This window comes from Rhinopithecus bieti, unplaced genomic scaffold (genome assembly GCF_001698545.2).
Source record: "Rhinopithecus bieti isolate Rb0 unplaced genomic scaffold, ASM169854v2 scaffold_18862, whole genome shotgun sequence".
Lineage (NCBI taxonomy): Eukaryota > Metazoa > Chordata > Mammalia > Primates > Cercopithecidae > Rhinopithecus > Rhinopithecus bieti.
The window spans coordinates 258,756-270,498 of NW_016809237.1; the positions used below are offsets into that span (position 1 = coordinate 258,756).

At 53.6% G+C, this 11,743-nt stretch overlaps 1 protein-coding gene across 1 annotated transcript in view; it reads left to right on the forward strand.

Moving 5' to 3' along the window:
• KEAP1 (kelch like ECH associated protein 1) overlaps window positions 1-11,743 on the forward strand; it is a gene marked incomplete at its 3' end in the record, with an annotated part of 21,699 nt that overhangs the window by 3,166 nt on the left and 6,790 nt on the right. Inside the window, exon 2 of the mRNA XM_017888953.1 lies at window positions 9,417-10,102. Coding sequence (XP_017744442.1) covers window positions 9,464-10,102 — 639 coding nt within the window. The remainder of the gene's footprint in view (window positions 1-9,416; window positions 10,103-11,743) is intronic.

The window sequence follows — 11,743 nt, forward strand, 5'->3', positions numbered from 1 at the left end:
TATGCCTGTAATCCCAGCACTTTGGGAGGCCGAGGCGGGAGGATTACTTGAGGCCAGGAGTTAGAGACCAGCCTAGCCAACACAGTGAAACCCCATCTCTACTAAAAATGCAAAAAAAAAAAAAAAAAAAAAAAAAAAAAAGCCGGGTGTTGTGGCAGGGGCCTGTAATCCTAGTTACTCAAGAGACTGAGGCATAAGAATTGCTTGAACCTGGGAGGCAGAGGTTCCAGGGAGCTGAGATCATGCCACTGCACTCCAATCTGGGTAGCAGAGCGAGACTCTGTCTAAAAAAAAAAAAAAAAAAAAATCACCCGGGCATAGTGGCACATGCCTATGGTCCCAGACACTGGGGAGGCTGGAGTGGGAGGATCACCTGAGCCTGAGAGGTTGAGGCTGCAGTGAGCTATGATTGCACAACTGCACTCCAGCCTGGGTGATACCGCAAGACCTGTCAAAAAAAAAAAAAAAAAAAAAAAGTATATCTTCTAAAATATTGCACACCCACACATTTTTTTGTTTGTTTTTTGAGATCGGGTCTTGCTGTGTTGCCCAGGCTGGAGTGCCTGGGCAACACAATTACGGCCCACTGCAGCCTCCACCTCTTGGGCTGAAGCAATACTCCTCCTGCCTCAGCCTCCTATGTAGTAGCTGGGACCACATGTCCCACACCACACCTGGCTCACAACCACAGAGCTCACAACCACAACACAGCTCACAACCACACACAGCTAATTTTTTTTTGAGGCTGATCTCAAACTCCTGAGCTCAAGTGATCCACCTGCCTCAGACTCCTAAGTACTGGGATTACAGATCTGAGCCACAGCACCTGGCAATACCCACACATTTTGTAACATCTTGCTTTTAGTCAGCTTAGACTGCATAACAAATATCATAGATGGGGTGGCTTAAGTTCCAGTAATTACTTTTGCATAGTTCTGGAGGGTAGGAAGTCCAATATCAGAATGCCAGCCTGGGGCCGGACACTGTGGCTCATCCCTGTAATCCCAGCACTTTGGGAGGTCCAGGCAGGTGGATCACCTGAGGTCAGGAGTTTGAGACCAGCCTGGCCAACATGGTGAAACACCTGTCTCTACCAAAAATACAAAAAAAAATTAGCTGGGTATGGTGGCAGGTGCCTGTAATCCCAGCTACTGGGGAGGCTAAGGCAGGAGAAACACTTGAACCCGGAAGGTGGAGGTTGCAGTGAGCTGAGATGGCGACATTGCACTCCAGCCTGGGTGACAGAGTGAGACTCGGTCTCAAAAAAAAAAAAAAAAAAAAAAAAAAGGGCTGGGTGTCTTGGCTTATGCCTGTAATCCCAGCACATTGGGAGGCTGAAGCATGTGGATCACAAGGTCAGGAGTTCGAGATGAGCCTGACCAACATGGTGAAACCCTGATGCTACTAAAGATACAAAAAATTACCTGGGCGTGGCGGCGTACATATGTAATCCCAGCTACTTGGGAGGCTGGGGCAGGAGAATTGCTTGAACCTGGGAGGCAGAGGTTGCAGTGAGTGGAGATCGCACCACTGCACTCCAGCCTGGGTGACAGGGCAAGACATCGTCTCAAAAAAACAGAATGTCAGCATGGCTGTGTTCTAGCGAGGACTCTCTTCTGAGCTTGCAGACAGCCACTTTCTCACTGTGTTCCCACATGTTGGGGAAAGAAATGGGGAGCAGATTGGGCGAGGTAGCTCACGCCTGTAATCCCACTTTGGGAGACCGAGGCAGGTGGATCAGCTGAGACCAAGAGTTCAAGACCAGCATGGCCAACATGTTGAAACCCCATCTCTACTAAAAATACAAAAATTATCTGGGTGCGATGGCACACATCTGTAATTCCAGCTACTCGGGAGGCTGGGGCAGGAGAATCGCTTGAACCCGGGAGGCAGAGGTTGCAGTGAGCGGGGAGATCGCACCACTGCACTCCAGCCTGTCTCAAGAAAAGAGAAAAGGAAAAGAAAAGAAAGAGCACTCTCTAGTGTGGTCTTCCTATAAGGACACTAAGCCTATCATGAGGTTCCCACCTTCACGACCTCATCTAGACCTAATCACTTCCCAGAGGCCTCACCTCCAAATACCATCCCATTGAGGGTTAGGGCTACAACACACTAAAAGGGGGGTGGGGTGCATAATTCGGTCCATAGCACTTCTTTTTTTTTTTTTTTTTTGAGACAGAGTTTTGCTCTTGTTGCCCAGACTGGAGTGCAATGGCGTGATCTCGGCTCACCGCAACCTCCGCCTCCTGGTTCAAGTGATTCTCCTGCCTCAGCGTCCTGAGTAGCTGGGATTACAGGCATGCGCCACCATGCCTCACTAATTCTGTATTTTTAGTATAGATGAGGTTTCACCATGTTGGTCAGGCTGGTCTTCAACTCCTGACCTCAGGTGATCCGCCCTCCTCGGCCTCCCAAAGTGCTGGGATTACTGGCGTGAGCCACCGGGCCTGGCTGTTTTTTTACATTTGAAAAATGGAGGCCTGGTCAGGTACGGTGACTCATGCCTGTAATCCCAGCACTTTGCAGGGCCGAAGTAGGAGGATCACTTGAGCCCAGGAGTTTGAGACCAAACTGGGCAACATAGTGAGACACCATCTCTACAAAAAATAAAAAACTTTGCTAAGTGTGGTGGCATACACCTGTGGTCCCAGCTACTTGGGAGACTGAGGCAGGAGGATCGCTTGAGCCAGGAGTTCGAGGCTGCAATGAGCCGTGATTGCACTGCTGCATACCAGCCTGGGTGACAGCAAGACCCTGTTAAAAAAAAAAAAAAGGCTGGGCGTGGTGGCTCACGCCTGTAATCCCAGCACTTTGGGAGGCTGAGGCGGGTGGATCACAAGGTCAGGAGATCAAGACCATCCTGGCTAACATGGTGAAACCCCATCTCTACTAAAAATACAAAAAAATTAGCTGGGCAAGGTGGCGGGCGCCTGTAGTCCCAGCTACTCCAGAGGATGAGGCAGGAGAATGGCGTCAACCCGGGAGGCGGAGCTTGCAGTGAGACGAGATCAGGCCACTGCACTCCAGCCTGGGCAACACAGCCAGACTCCGTCTCAAAAAAAAAAAAAAAAAAAAAAAAGAGGTGGGGCAAGGTGGCTTACACCTGTAATCCCAGAACTCTGGGAGGCCAAGTAGGGAGGATCGCTTGAGCCCAGGAGTTCGAGATCAGCCTGGGCAACATGGTGAAGCCCCAGCTCTACAAAAGAAAGAAAAAAAAGCAGGGGAAAGAAAAAGTTAGCTGGGTGTGGTAGTAAGTGACTGTAGTCTCAGATACTTGGGAGGCTGGGGCAGCAGGATCACTTGAGCCCAGGAGGTCAAGGCTGAAGTGAGCTATGATTGTGCCACCGCACTCCAGCCTGGGTGACAGAGCAAGACCCTGTCTCAAAAAATAAATAAAATAAAAGAGGAGTCCGGGTGAGGTGGCTCACATTGGTAATCCCAGCACTTTGGGAAGCCGAAGCGGGCGAATCACGAGGTCAGGAGTTCAAGACTAGACTGACCAACATGGTGAAACGCTGTCCCTACTAAAAATACAAAAAATTAGCTGGGCGTGGTGGCTCAACCCTGTAATCCTAGCTGCTCGGGAGGCTGAGGTAGGAGAATCGCTTGAACCTGGGACTCGGAGGTTGCAGCAAGCTGAGATCGCACCACTGCACACCAGCCCGGGTGACAGTGTGATACTCCGTCTCAAAAAAAAAAAAAAAAAAAAAAAAAAAAAAAAAAAAAAAAAAATCAAAAAAGAAAAAGAGAAAAGAAAAAATAGAAGATCTAGGTACATATCCATACAGTAAATGTGTTGCTCCTTTTAACTGGCTGCATAGTATTTCTTAGCAAGGAGGTGCCACCACTGATTAAGCCAGGACTCTACAGAGGGACATGTGAATGGGATCCAGTCCTTTTGCCATGATATGCATTATAATGCAATAAATGTGTGTGCACATGCTTCCTCCTGTATATGTGCGAATGCACCTTGGATAAATCTCTACAAGCACCTGGCTCACCGGACCTGTAGGTTTGATTTTGAGAGATATTAGAGAGGTTGTTTTCTGCAACATGCCAGGAGGGTGCTGGTTACAACCTTGGCCGCTCAACGTCTTCACGGACTATCTGGGGCGCCCCCCTGAGGAGCTGTCTGGAACTGCAGCTACACGCAACTACACGCGACAAGGATTTCGGGTAGCGGGGTAACTCTAACATAGCCCTACACGTGAGTCCTTCCAGATCCTGAGCCAGGACGTTCAGTTTTTCAAATTCACCCTGGAGGCTCCAGGGACCTAGAGTTTCCATTTATTATTCACTTACATGGTGAAACCCCATCTATCTTTTTTTTTTTTTTTCCATTTTGAGAGGGAGTCTCTCTCTGTTGTTCAGCCTGGAGTGCAATGGCAGGATTTCGGCTCACTGCAACCTCTGCCTACCCACCACCACACCCGGTTAATTTTTTGTATTTAGTAGAGACGGGTGTGGGGGGGGGGGTCTCACCATGTTGGTCAGGCTGGTCTCGAACTCCTGACCTCAGGTGATCTACCCGTCTTGGCCTACCAAAGTGCTGGGATTACAAGCATGAGCCACCGCACCTGGCCTCTCTATCTTTTTAAAGTAATGATAATTTAGATGACATTTAGATGAATTTTTTTTTCCTTTTTTTTTTCCTTTTTTTTTGAGACGGAGTCTCACTCTGTTGCCCAGGCTGGAGTGCGGTGGCACGATCTCTGCTCACTGTAACCTCTGCCTCCCGGGTTCAAGCAGTTATCTGCTTTAGCCTCCTGAGTAGCTGGGATTACAGGTGCCCGCCACCATGCCCTGCTATAAGATAAGACCAGGATGGTCTTGATCTCCTGATCCCGTGACCCACCCACCTCGGTCTCCCAAAATGCTGGGATTACAGGCGTGAGCCACCGCGCCCGGCCCCGCATTTAGTCTTAATGATAATCTGGTAGGTAGGTGCTATTATATTATTACCTTTTACAGAGAGGAAACTGAACCACAGAGAACTAAGTAAGCGCCCACTGGCACTGAACTGGCAAGAGGCAGATCCAGGGTTTGAACCCGCCCCCCAAAGACAGGTGCCACATGCCTCTTGATAGGAAGTAAATCAAAAATAAAGACAAGGAAGGCCGAGTGTGGTGGCTCACGCCTGTAATCCCAACACTTTAGGAGGTAGAGGTGGGCGGATCACGAGATCAGGAGTTGGAGACCGGCCTGGCCAACATGGTGAAACCCCATCGGTACTAAAAATACAAAAAATTAGCTGGGCATGGTGGCGGGCACCTGTAATCCCAGCTACTCGGGAGGCTGAGGCAGAAGAATTGTTTGAACCTGGGAGGCAGAGGTTGTAGTGAGCCAAGATCAAGCTACTGCACTCCAGCCCAGGCGACAGTGTGAGACTCCGTGTCAATTAAACACACACACACACACACACACACACACGGAAAACCTGGGGCTTGGACCCAACACCTCACACCTATAATCCCAGAACTTTGGGAGGCCGATGGAGGGAGAATCTCTTAAACACAGGTGTTCAAGACCAGGCTGGGCAACATCGGGAGACCCCCTCTCTACAGAAAAAAAACAAAACAAAACAAAACAAAAAAACCCTAAAAATTGGCCGGGTGTGGTGGCCCGTGTCTGTGGTCCCAGCTACTCAGGAGGCTGAGGTGGGAGGATTGCTTGAGGGCAGGAGCTCGAGGCTGCAGTGAGCCGCGATGGTCACTGCACTCCAGCCTGGGCGTGCAGATCGGAGCGAGACCTTGTCTCTAACGGGAGAGAGAGAGAGGGAGAGAAAGGAAAAAAAGAAAGAAAGGAAGGAAGGAAGGAAAGAAGGAAGGAAGGAAGGAAAGAAAGAAGGAAGGAAGGCAGGCAGGCAGGCAGGCAGACAGACAGACAGACCCAGCGAGGTAGACAATTTTCCCTAGATCCTGTGGCCGCCAGACCACGAGGCAGGCGCTGTGCGTCGTTAAAATAGCAGGTGGTGGCGCGCAGCGCCGCCAGGAGACGCCCGGCGACGAAACCAGGAGATGGAAGAGACAGTGAGAAGGGGGGCCTGGCTGTGCGTCCCCGCCCGATGCCCCACTCCTCGCCGACGGGCGCCGGGCACCTGCGGGAAGGGCGGGAGAATCGCCGCTCCTTCCCCGCCGCGCCCTCTCCGCCCTCTCCCCGCCTCCTTTTCGGGCGTCCCGAGGCCTCTCCCCAACCGACAACCGAGACCCCGCAGGCCACGCAGCCCTGGCGCCGAGGTCCCCCGACGGCGGAGGCGCCCGCGGGTCTCCTACAGCCAAGGTAAGGAAGGAATCGCCCGGACCGGGCCATGGACCCCGGGCTTCCCGGAAGCGAAGTGTGCGGGTGGCATCGCCGTACCCGGAGCCCCTGCGCGCCCCGGGCATCCCCACCCTGAGGGACCCCCTACGGAGGCGACCCGGTGGCCGAGGTGAGCGCTCCGGCAGCAGCGACGGGGAGGGGTGTCCACCCCATCCCCGGTGCGGGCCAGGACGCGCGGATCTGGAACTCGGGGTTCAGACTCCCCGCGACTCGGACCACGCGGCTGAGCGCGCCCAGGGCCGCATGCCCCCGCCCCGCGGCCATGCTGGGAGCAGTGGTGGCCGCGCAGCTCGGCGACCGCAGACGTGGGCGGGGGCTGGAGAGCGGCCCTCCGCGGTCCCTACCGCCCGAGGCCAGGGCCCGGGGACTTTTATTGTGACAAGGCGGGCGCCGGGCTCTGCTTAGTCATGGTGACCTGCGCGCGCTCCGCGCCTCCCCCACGCGCAGCGATGGAGGCGCCGAGGCTCGGCGGTGGAGGCGGAGCCGGAGCGCGGCCATGGCGGGGTGAGTGAGGCGGGATGTGCCCGGGCTGCGGGCATCGCGGGCCGCGAGCGCCCCTGCCGTCGTGCCCGGAGACCAGGAAACCGGGCGCCACGGCCCAGGGAGCCTCTGAGTTCCCCGCCAGGACTCGGAGGGCCAGGAGGGCGAGGCCTGGGTCCAATCTTTTTGTTGGACGGTGCAACTCTCGGGGTGGCCCGGGAGCGGCGGAAACCGAGCGAGAGAACCCGGAAGCGAGGAGCAGACAGAGGCCTGGGGGCTCCGAGGCGTTGGGGGGCTCGATCTGCGTTCTGGGGTTGGCAGCCGAGACGCCGCGGCGGGGTCACTTCCTCGCCTCTCTGGGCCTGGTGGCGGCTCAGGAGGGGCATGCGCAGTCGCCCACTTGTCGCTTTGTAGGGTGGGGGAAGTGCCCGATGCCCAAGGGGCATTGTTGACCGATTGGCCAAAGACCAAGACGCAAGCCCAGGGCCTTGGCACCGGAGGGGGGGCCGAGTGGCACCCAGGGAGGGTGGAGGAGGCCGCTCTGGCAGGCACGGTGGCACGGGCATTTAGCCAACCACCCGTGTACTGACCCCTGCGCAGTGCCAGGCCCCAGGCGGGAGGCACAGGAGAGGGTTGGCCCGACGCCAACCTACATAAGGTTCCCTGCCATTTGAGGCGCTGGGGCCGGGGACGAGAGACAGTCGATCAACAAACAAGCACAAGGAGGTCATTTCAGTTCCTGACAAGCGCAGTGATGACAATAGAACAGGGAAGAGGGGACTCTGAGTGGAGCGCCAGAAAGAGGGGAGTGAGAACTTGCAGATCTACTTGTGGGGAACCACTTGGAGATCCCCCACTCCTTCCAAAACATAACTCACGTCTGCGCACAGCAGCCTATGCCTGTAATCCCAGCATTTTGGGAGGTCGAGGAGGGGGATCACTTGAGGCCAGGAGGTCGAGACCACCCTGGCCAATATGGTGAAACCCATCTCTACTAAAAATACAAAAAATTAGCCCATCATGGTGGCTGGTGCCTGTAATCCCAGCTGCTCAGGAGGCCAAGGTATGAGAATATCTTTTTTTTTTTTTTTGAGACCAAGTCTTGTTCTGTTGCCCAAGCTGGAGTGCAGTGGCGCTATCTCTGCTCACTGCAAGCTCCGCCTCCCGGGTTCACACCATTCTCCTGCCTCAGCCTCCCCTGTAGCTGGGACTACAGGCGCCCTCCGCCATGCCCGGCTAATTTTTTGTATTTTTTAGTAGAGACGAGGTTTCACATGTTAGCCAGGATGGTCTCATGATCTGCCAACCTCAGCCTCCCAAAGTGCTGTGATTACAGGCATGAGCCACCGCACCCGGCTGAGAATATCTTGAACCTGGGAGGCAGAGGTTGCAGTGAGCCAAGATCGCACCACTGTACTCCAGCCTGGGCAACAGAGCGAGACTCTGTCTTGAAAAACAAAACACAAAACACATAACTCATCTCCTGGCCCTCCAGGCTCCAGGGGTTTCCATGAAACCCTTCCTTAAGTCCTTAGCTCTCACTGCACTCCTTCTCAATTCTCCAGATTGACTGTCTCAGCCTCTGAGCCACTGCACTTGCTATTTCCTCTGCCTGGAAAACTATTCCCCAGCCTCCCACTTTATAATAATTTTCATCCTTGTCTCAGCTCTAACCTCACCTTCTCAAAGAAACTTGGTCTGTCAGATTTTAAAAAACTGCACCCAGGGCCAGGCACGGTGGCTTACGCCTATAATCCCAGCACTTTGGGAGGCCAAGGCAGGCGGATCACTTGAGGTCAGCAGTTTGAGACCAGCCTGGCCAACATGGTGAAACCCAGTCTCTACTAAAAATGTAAAAACTAGCTGGGTGTGGTGGCGGGCGCCTGTAGTCCTAGCTACTCAGGAGGCTGAGGCAGGAGGATCGCTTGAACCCGGGAGGTAGAGGTTGCAGTGAGCCAAGATCGAGCCAATGCACTCCAGCCAGGGTGACAGAGTGAGACTCCATCTCAAAAACAACAACAACAACAAAAAACTGCACCTGATTCTCACATTGTCACAATGCTGTTGTAATTTTCTTCATGAAGCTGATTTTCCAGGTCTTGCTTATTTTAGTTTATGATTGTTCCTCCCTGCAGGTGTCAGCTCCAGCAGGGTAGGATTTTTGTGTGTTTTGCTCACTGCTGTGTCTTCAGCACCCAGATCAGTGCCTGGCATACAGTAGGTGCCCAATAAATGGTGAGGCAAATGAAGGAATGAGCCCGACATGCTCTAGAAAGGGAAAGGCCACCAGATTACTGAAACAGAGTGATCAATGGGAAGAGGTGTCAGGGGCTAATTGTGTAGGGCTTCGAAGGCTGTTGAGGAGTTCAGTTTTACTAGGTACTGTGGGAGGCATTGGAGGATCCAGAGCAGGGGAGAGACATGACCTCACCTATGTTTTAAGATGGGCTCTTGGGCTGGTCAGGTCAGGGGGATGTTTGCAAATTTGCAAATGGACTCTGCTTCACCTACTCTGCAGGAAAACTGACCTAGGAATTGCTTTATCTTACAAAAGGAGACCCTGCAGGTGCTGGCCCAGCCCCAACCCCTGCCCCTGCCCTGTGCTCTCTCCCCTCCAGGCCCCTGAGTGCCAGAGGTGGTGGTGTTGCTTATCTTCTGGAACCCCATGCAGCCAGATCCCAAGCCTAGCAGGGCTGGGGCCTGCAGCCGATTCCTGCCCCTGCGGTCACAGTGCCCTGAGGGGGCAGGGGACGCGGTGATGTATGCCTCCACTGAGTGCAAGGCGGAGGTGACGCCCTCCCAGCATGGCAACCGCACCTTCAGCTACACCCTGGAGGATCATACCAAACAGGCCTTCGGCATCATGAACGAGTTGCGGCTCAGCCAGCAGCTGTGTGACGTCACACTGCAGGTCAAGTACCAGGACGCGCCTGCTGCCCAGTTCATGGCCCACAAGGTGGTGCTAGCCTCATCCAGCCCCGTCTTCAAGGCCATGTTCACCAACGGGCTGCGGGAGCAGGGCATGGAGGTGGTGTCCATTGAGGGTATCCACCCCAAGGTCATGGAGCGCCTCATCGAATTCGCCTACACGGCCTCCATCTCCATGGGCGAGAAGTGTGTCCTTCACGTCATGAATGGCGCTGTCATGTACCAGATCGACAGCGTTGTCCGCGCCTGCAGTGACTTCCTAGTGCAGCAGCTGGACCCCAGCAATGCCATCGGCATCGCCAACTTCGCCGAGCAGATTGGCTGTGTGGAGTTGCACCAGCGTGCCCGGGAGTACATCTACATGCATTTTGGGGAGGTGAGCGGGGAGGTGGGGCTGGGGGCAGTGTCAGGAGGACCAGGGATGGACGAGTGCTCATCACTGTCTCCCCTTGAGATGTGAAGGCAGGAACCTGGAGAAAAAGGAGGTTCTGGGCTGGGCACGGTGGTGTAGTCCTCACAGTTTGGGGGGCCTAGGTGGGAGGATTGCTTGAAGCCAAAAGTTCAAGACCAACCTGGGCAACATAATGAGACCCTGTCTCTAAACAAACAAACAAATAAACAAAAAACAACGGGGGGCCGGGCGCGGTGGCTCAAGCCTGTAATCCCAGCACTTTGGGAGGCCGAGGCGGGCGGATCACCTGAGATCGGGAGTTTGAGACCAGCCTGACCACCATGGAGAAACCCCGTCTCTACTGCAAATACAAAAACATTAGCTGGGTATGGTGGCGCATGCCTGTAATGTCAGCTACTCGGGAGGCTGAGGCAGGAGAATCGCTTGAACCCGGGAGGCGGAGGTTGCTGTGAGTCAAGATCACACCATTGCACTCCAGCCTGGGCAACAAGAGCGAAACTCAGTCTAAAAAAAAAAAAAAAAACAACTGGGGCCAGCCGTGGTGGCTCACGCCTGTAATCCCAGCATTTTGGGAGGCTGAGGTGGGTGGATCAGCTGAGGTAAAGAGTTTGAGACCAGCCTGGCCAACATAGCGAAAACCCATCTCTACTAAAAATATAAAAAGTTGCCAGGCCTGGTGGTGAGCGCCTGTAGTCCCAGCTGCTCAGGAGGCTGAGGCAGGAGAATCACTTGAACCCGAGAGGCGGAGGTTGCAGTGAGCCGAGATTAGGCCACTGCACTCCAGCCTGCGCGACAGAGTGATACTCAGTTTCAAAAAAAAAAAAAAAAAAAATTAAAAAACAACTGGGGTTCTGAGTTCCTTGTCTACACATGTGGGGACACTGGTGAACAGCTAGGGAAGGTGAGGTCTTCATGTGTCCCTGGGCTCCCTGGTTTCTCTGGGGTCAAAGGTAGGGACAGAGTGCAGTGAACAGCAGCCAAATCCTGGGGCAGCCCAGCCTTTCGGACAGTCAGCAAATGTTTATTGGACACCCGTGACAGGCTGCAAGCTGTAAGCCCGAACCTTAGTCATGTTTTCTTTGGTCCACGCAATGTCCTTATACCGTTTTTGGTTTCATTTTCGTTTCTCTGAAGGAAATTATCTATAGAAATTGACAAGAGAGGGTAGGGCCCCGTGGCTCACGCCTGTAATCCCAGCACTTTGGGAGGCTGAGGCGGGTGGATCACCTGAGGTCAGGAGTTTGAGACCAGCCTGACCCAATATGGTGAAATCCCATCTCTATTAAAAATACAAAAAAAGAAAACTAGCCAGATGTGGTAACATATGACTATAGTCCCTGCTACTTGAGAGGCTGAGACAGGAGAATCGCTTGAACCGGGGAGGTGGAGGTTGCAGTGAGCTGAGATTGCGCCATTGCACTCCAGAGTGAGACTCTGTCTCAAAAAAAAAAAAAAAAAAAAAAAAAAAAGCCCTGGTGCAGTGGCTCACGCCTATAATCCCAGCACTTTGGAAGGCTGAGGTGGGCAGATCACCTGAGATCAGGAGTTCAAGATCAGCCTGACCAACATGGAGAAGCCCCATCTCTACTAAAATGCAAAATTAGC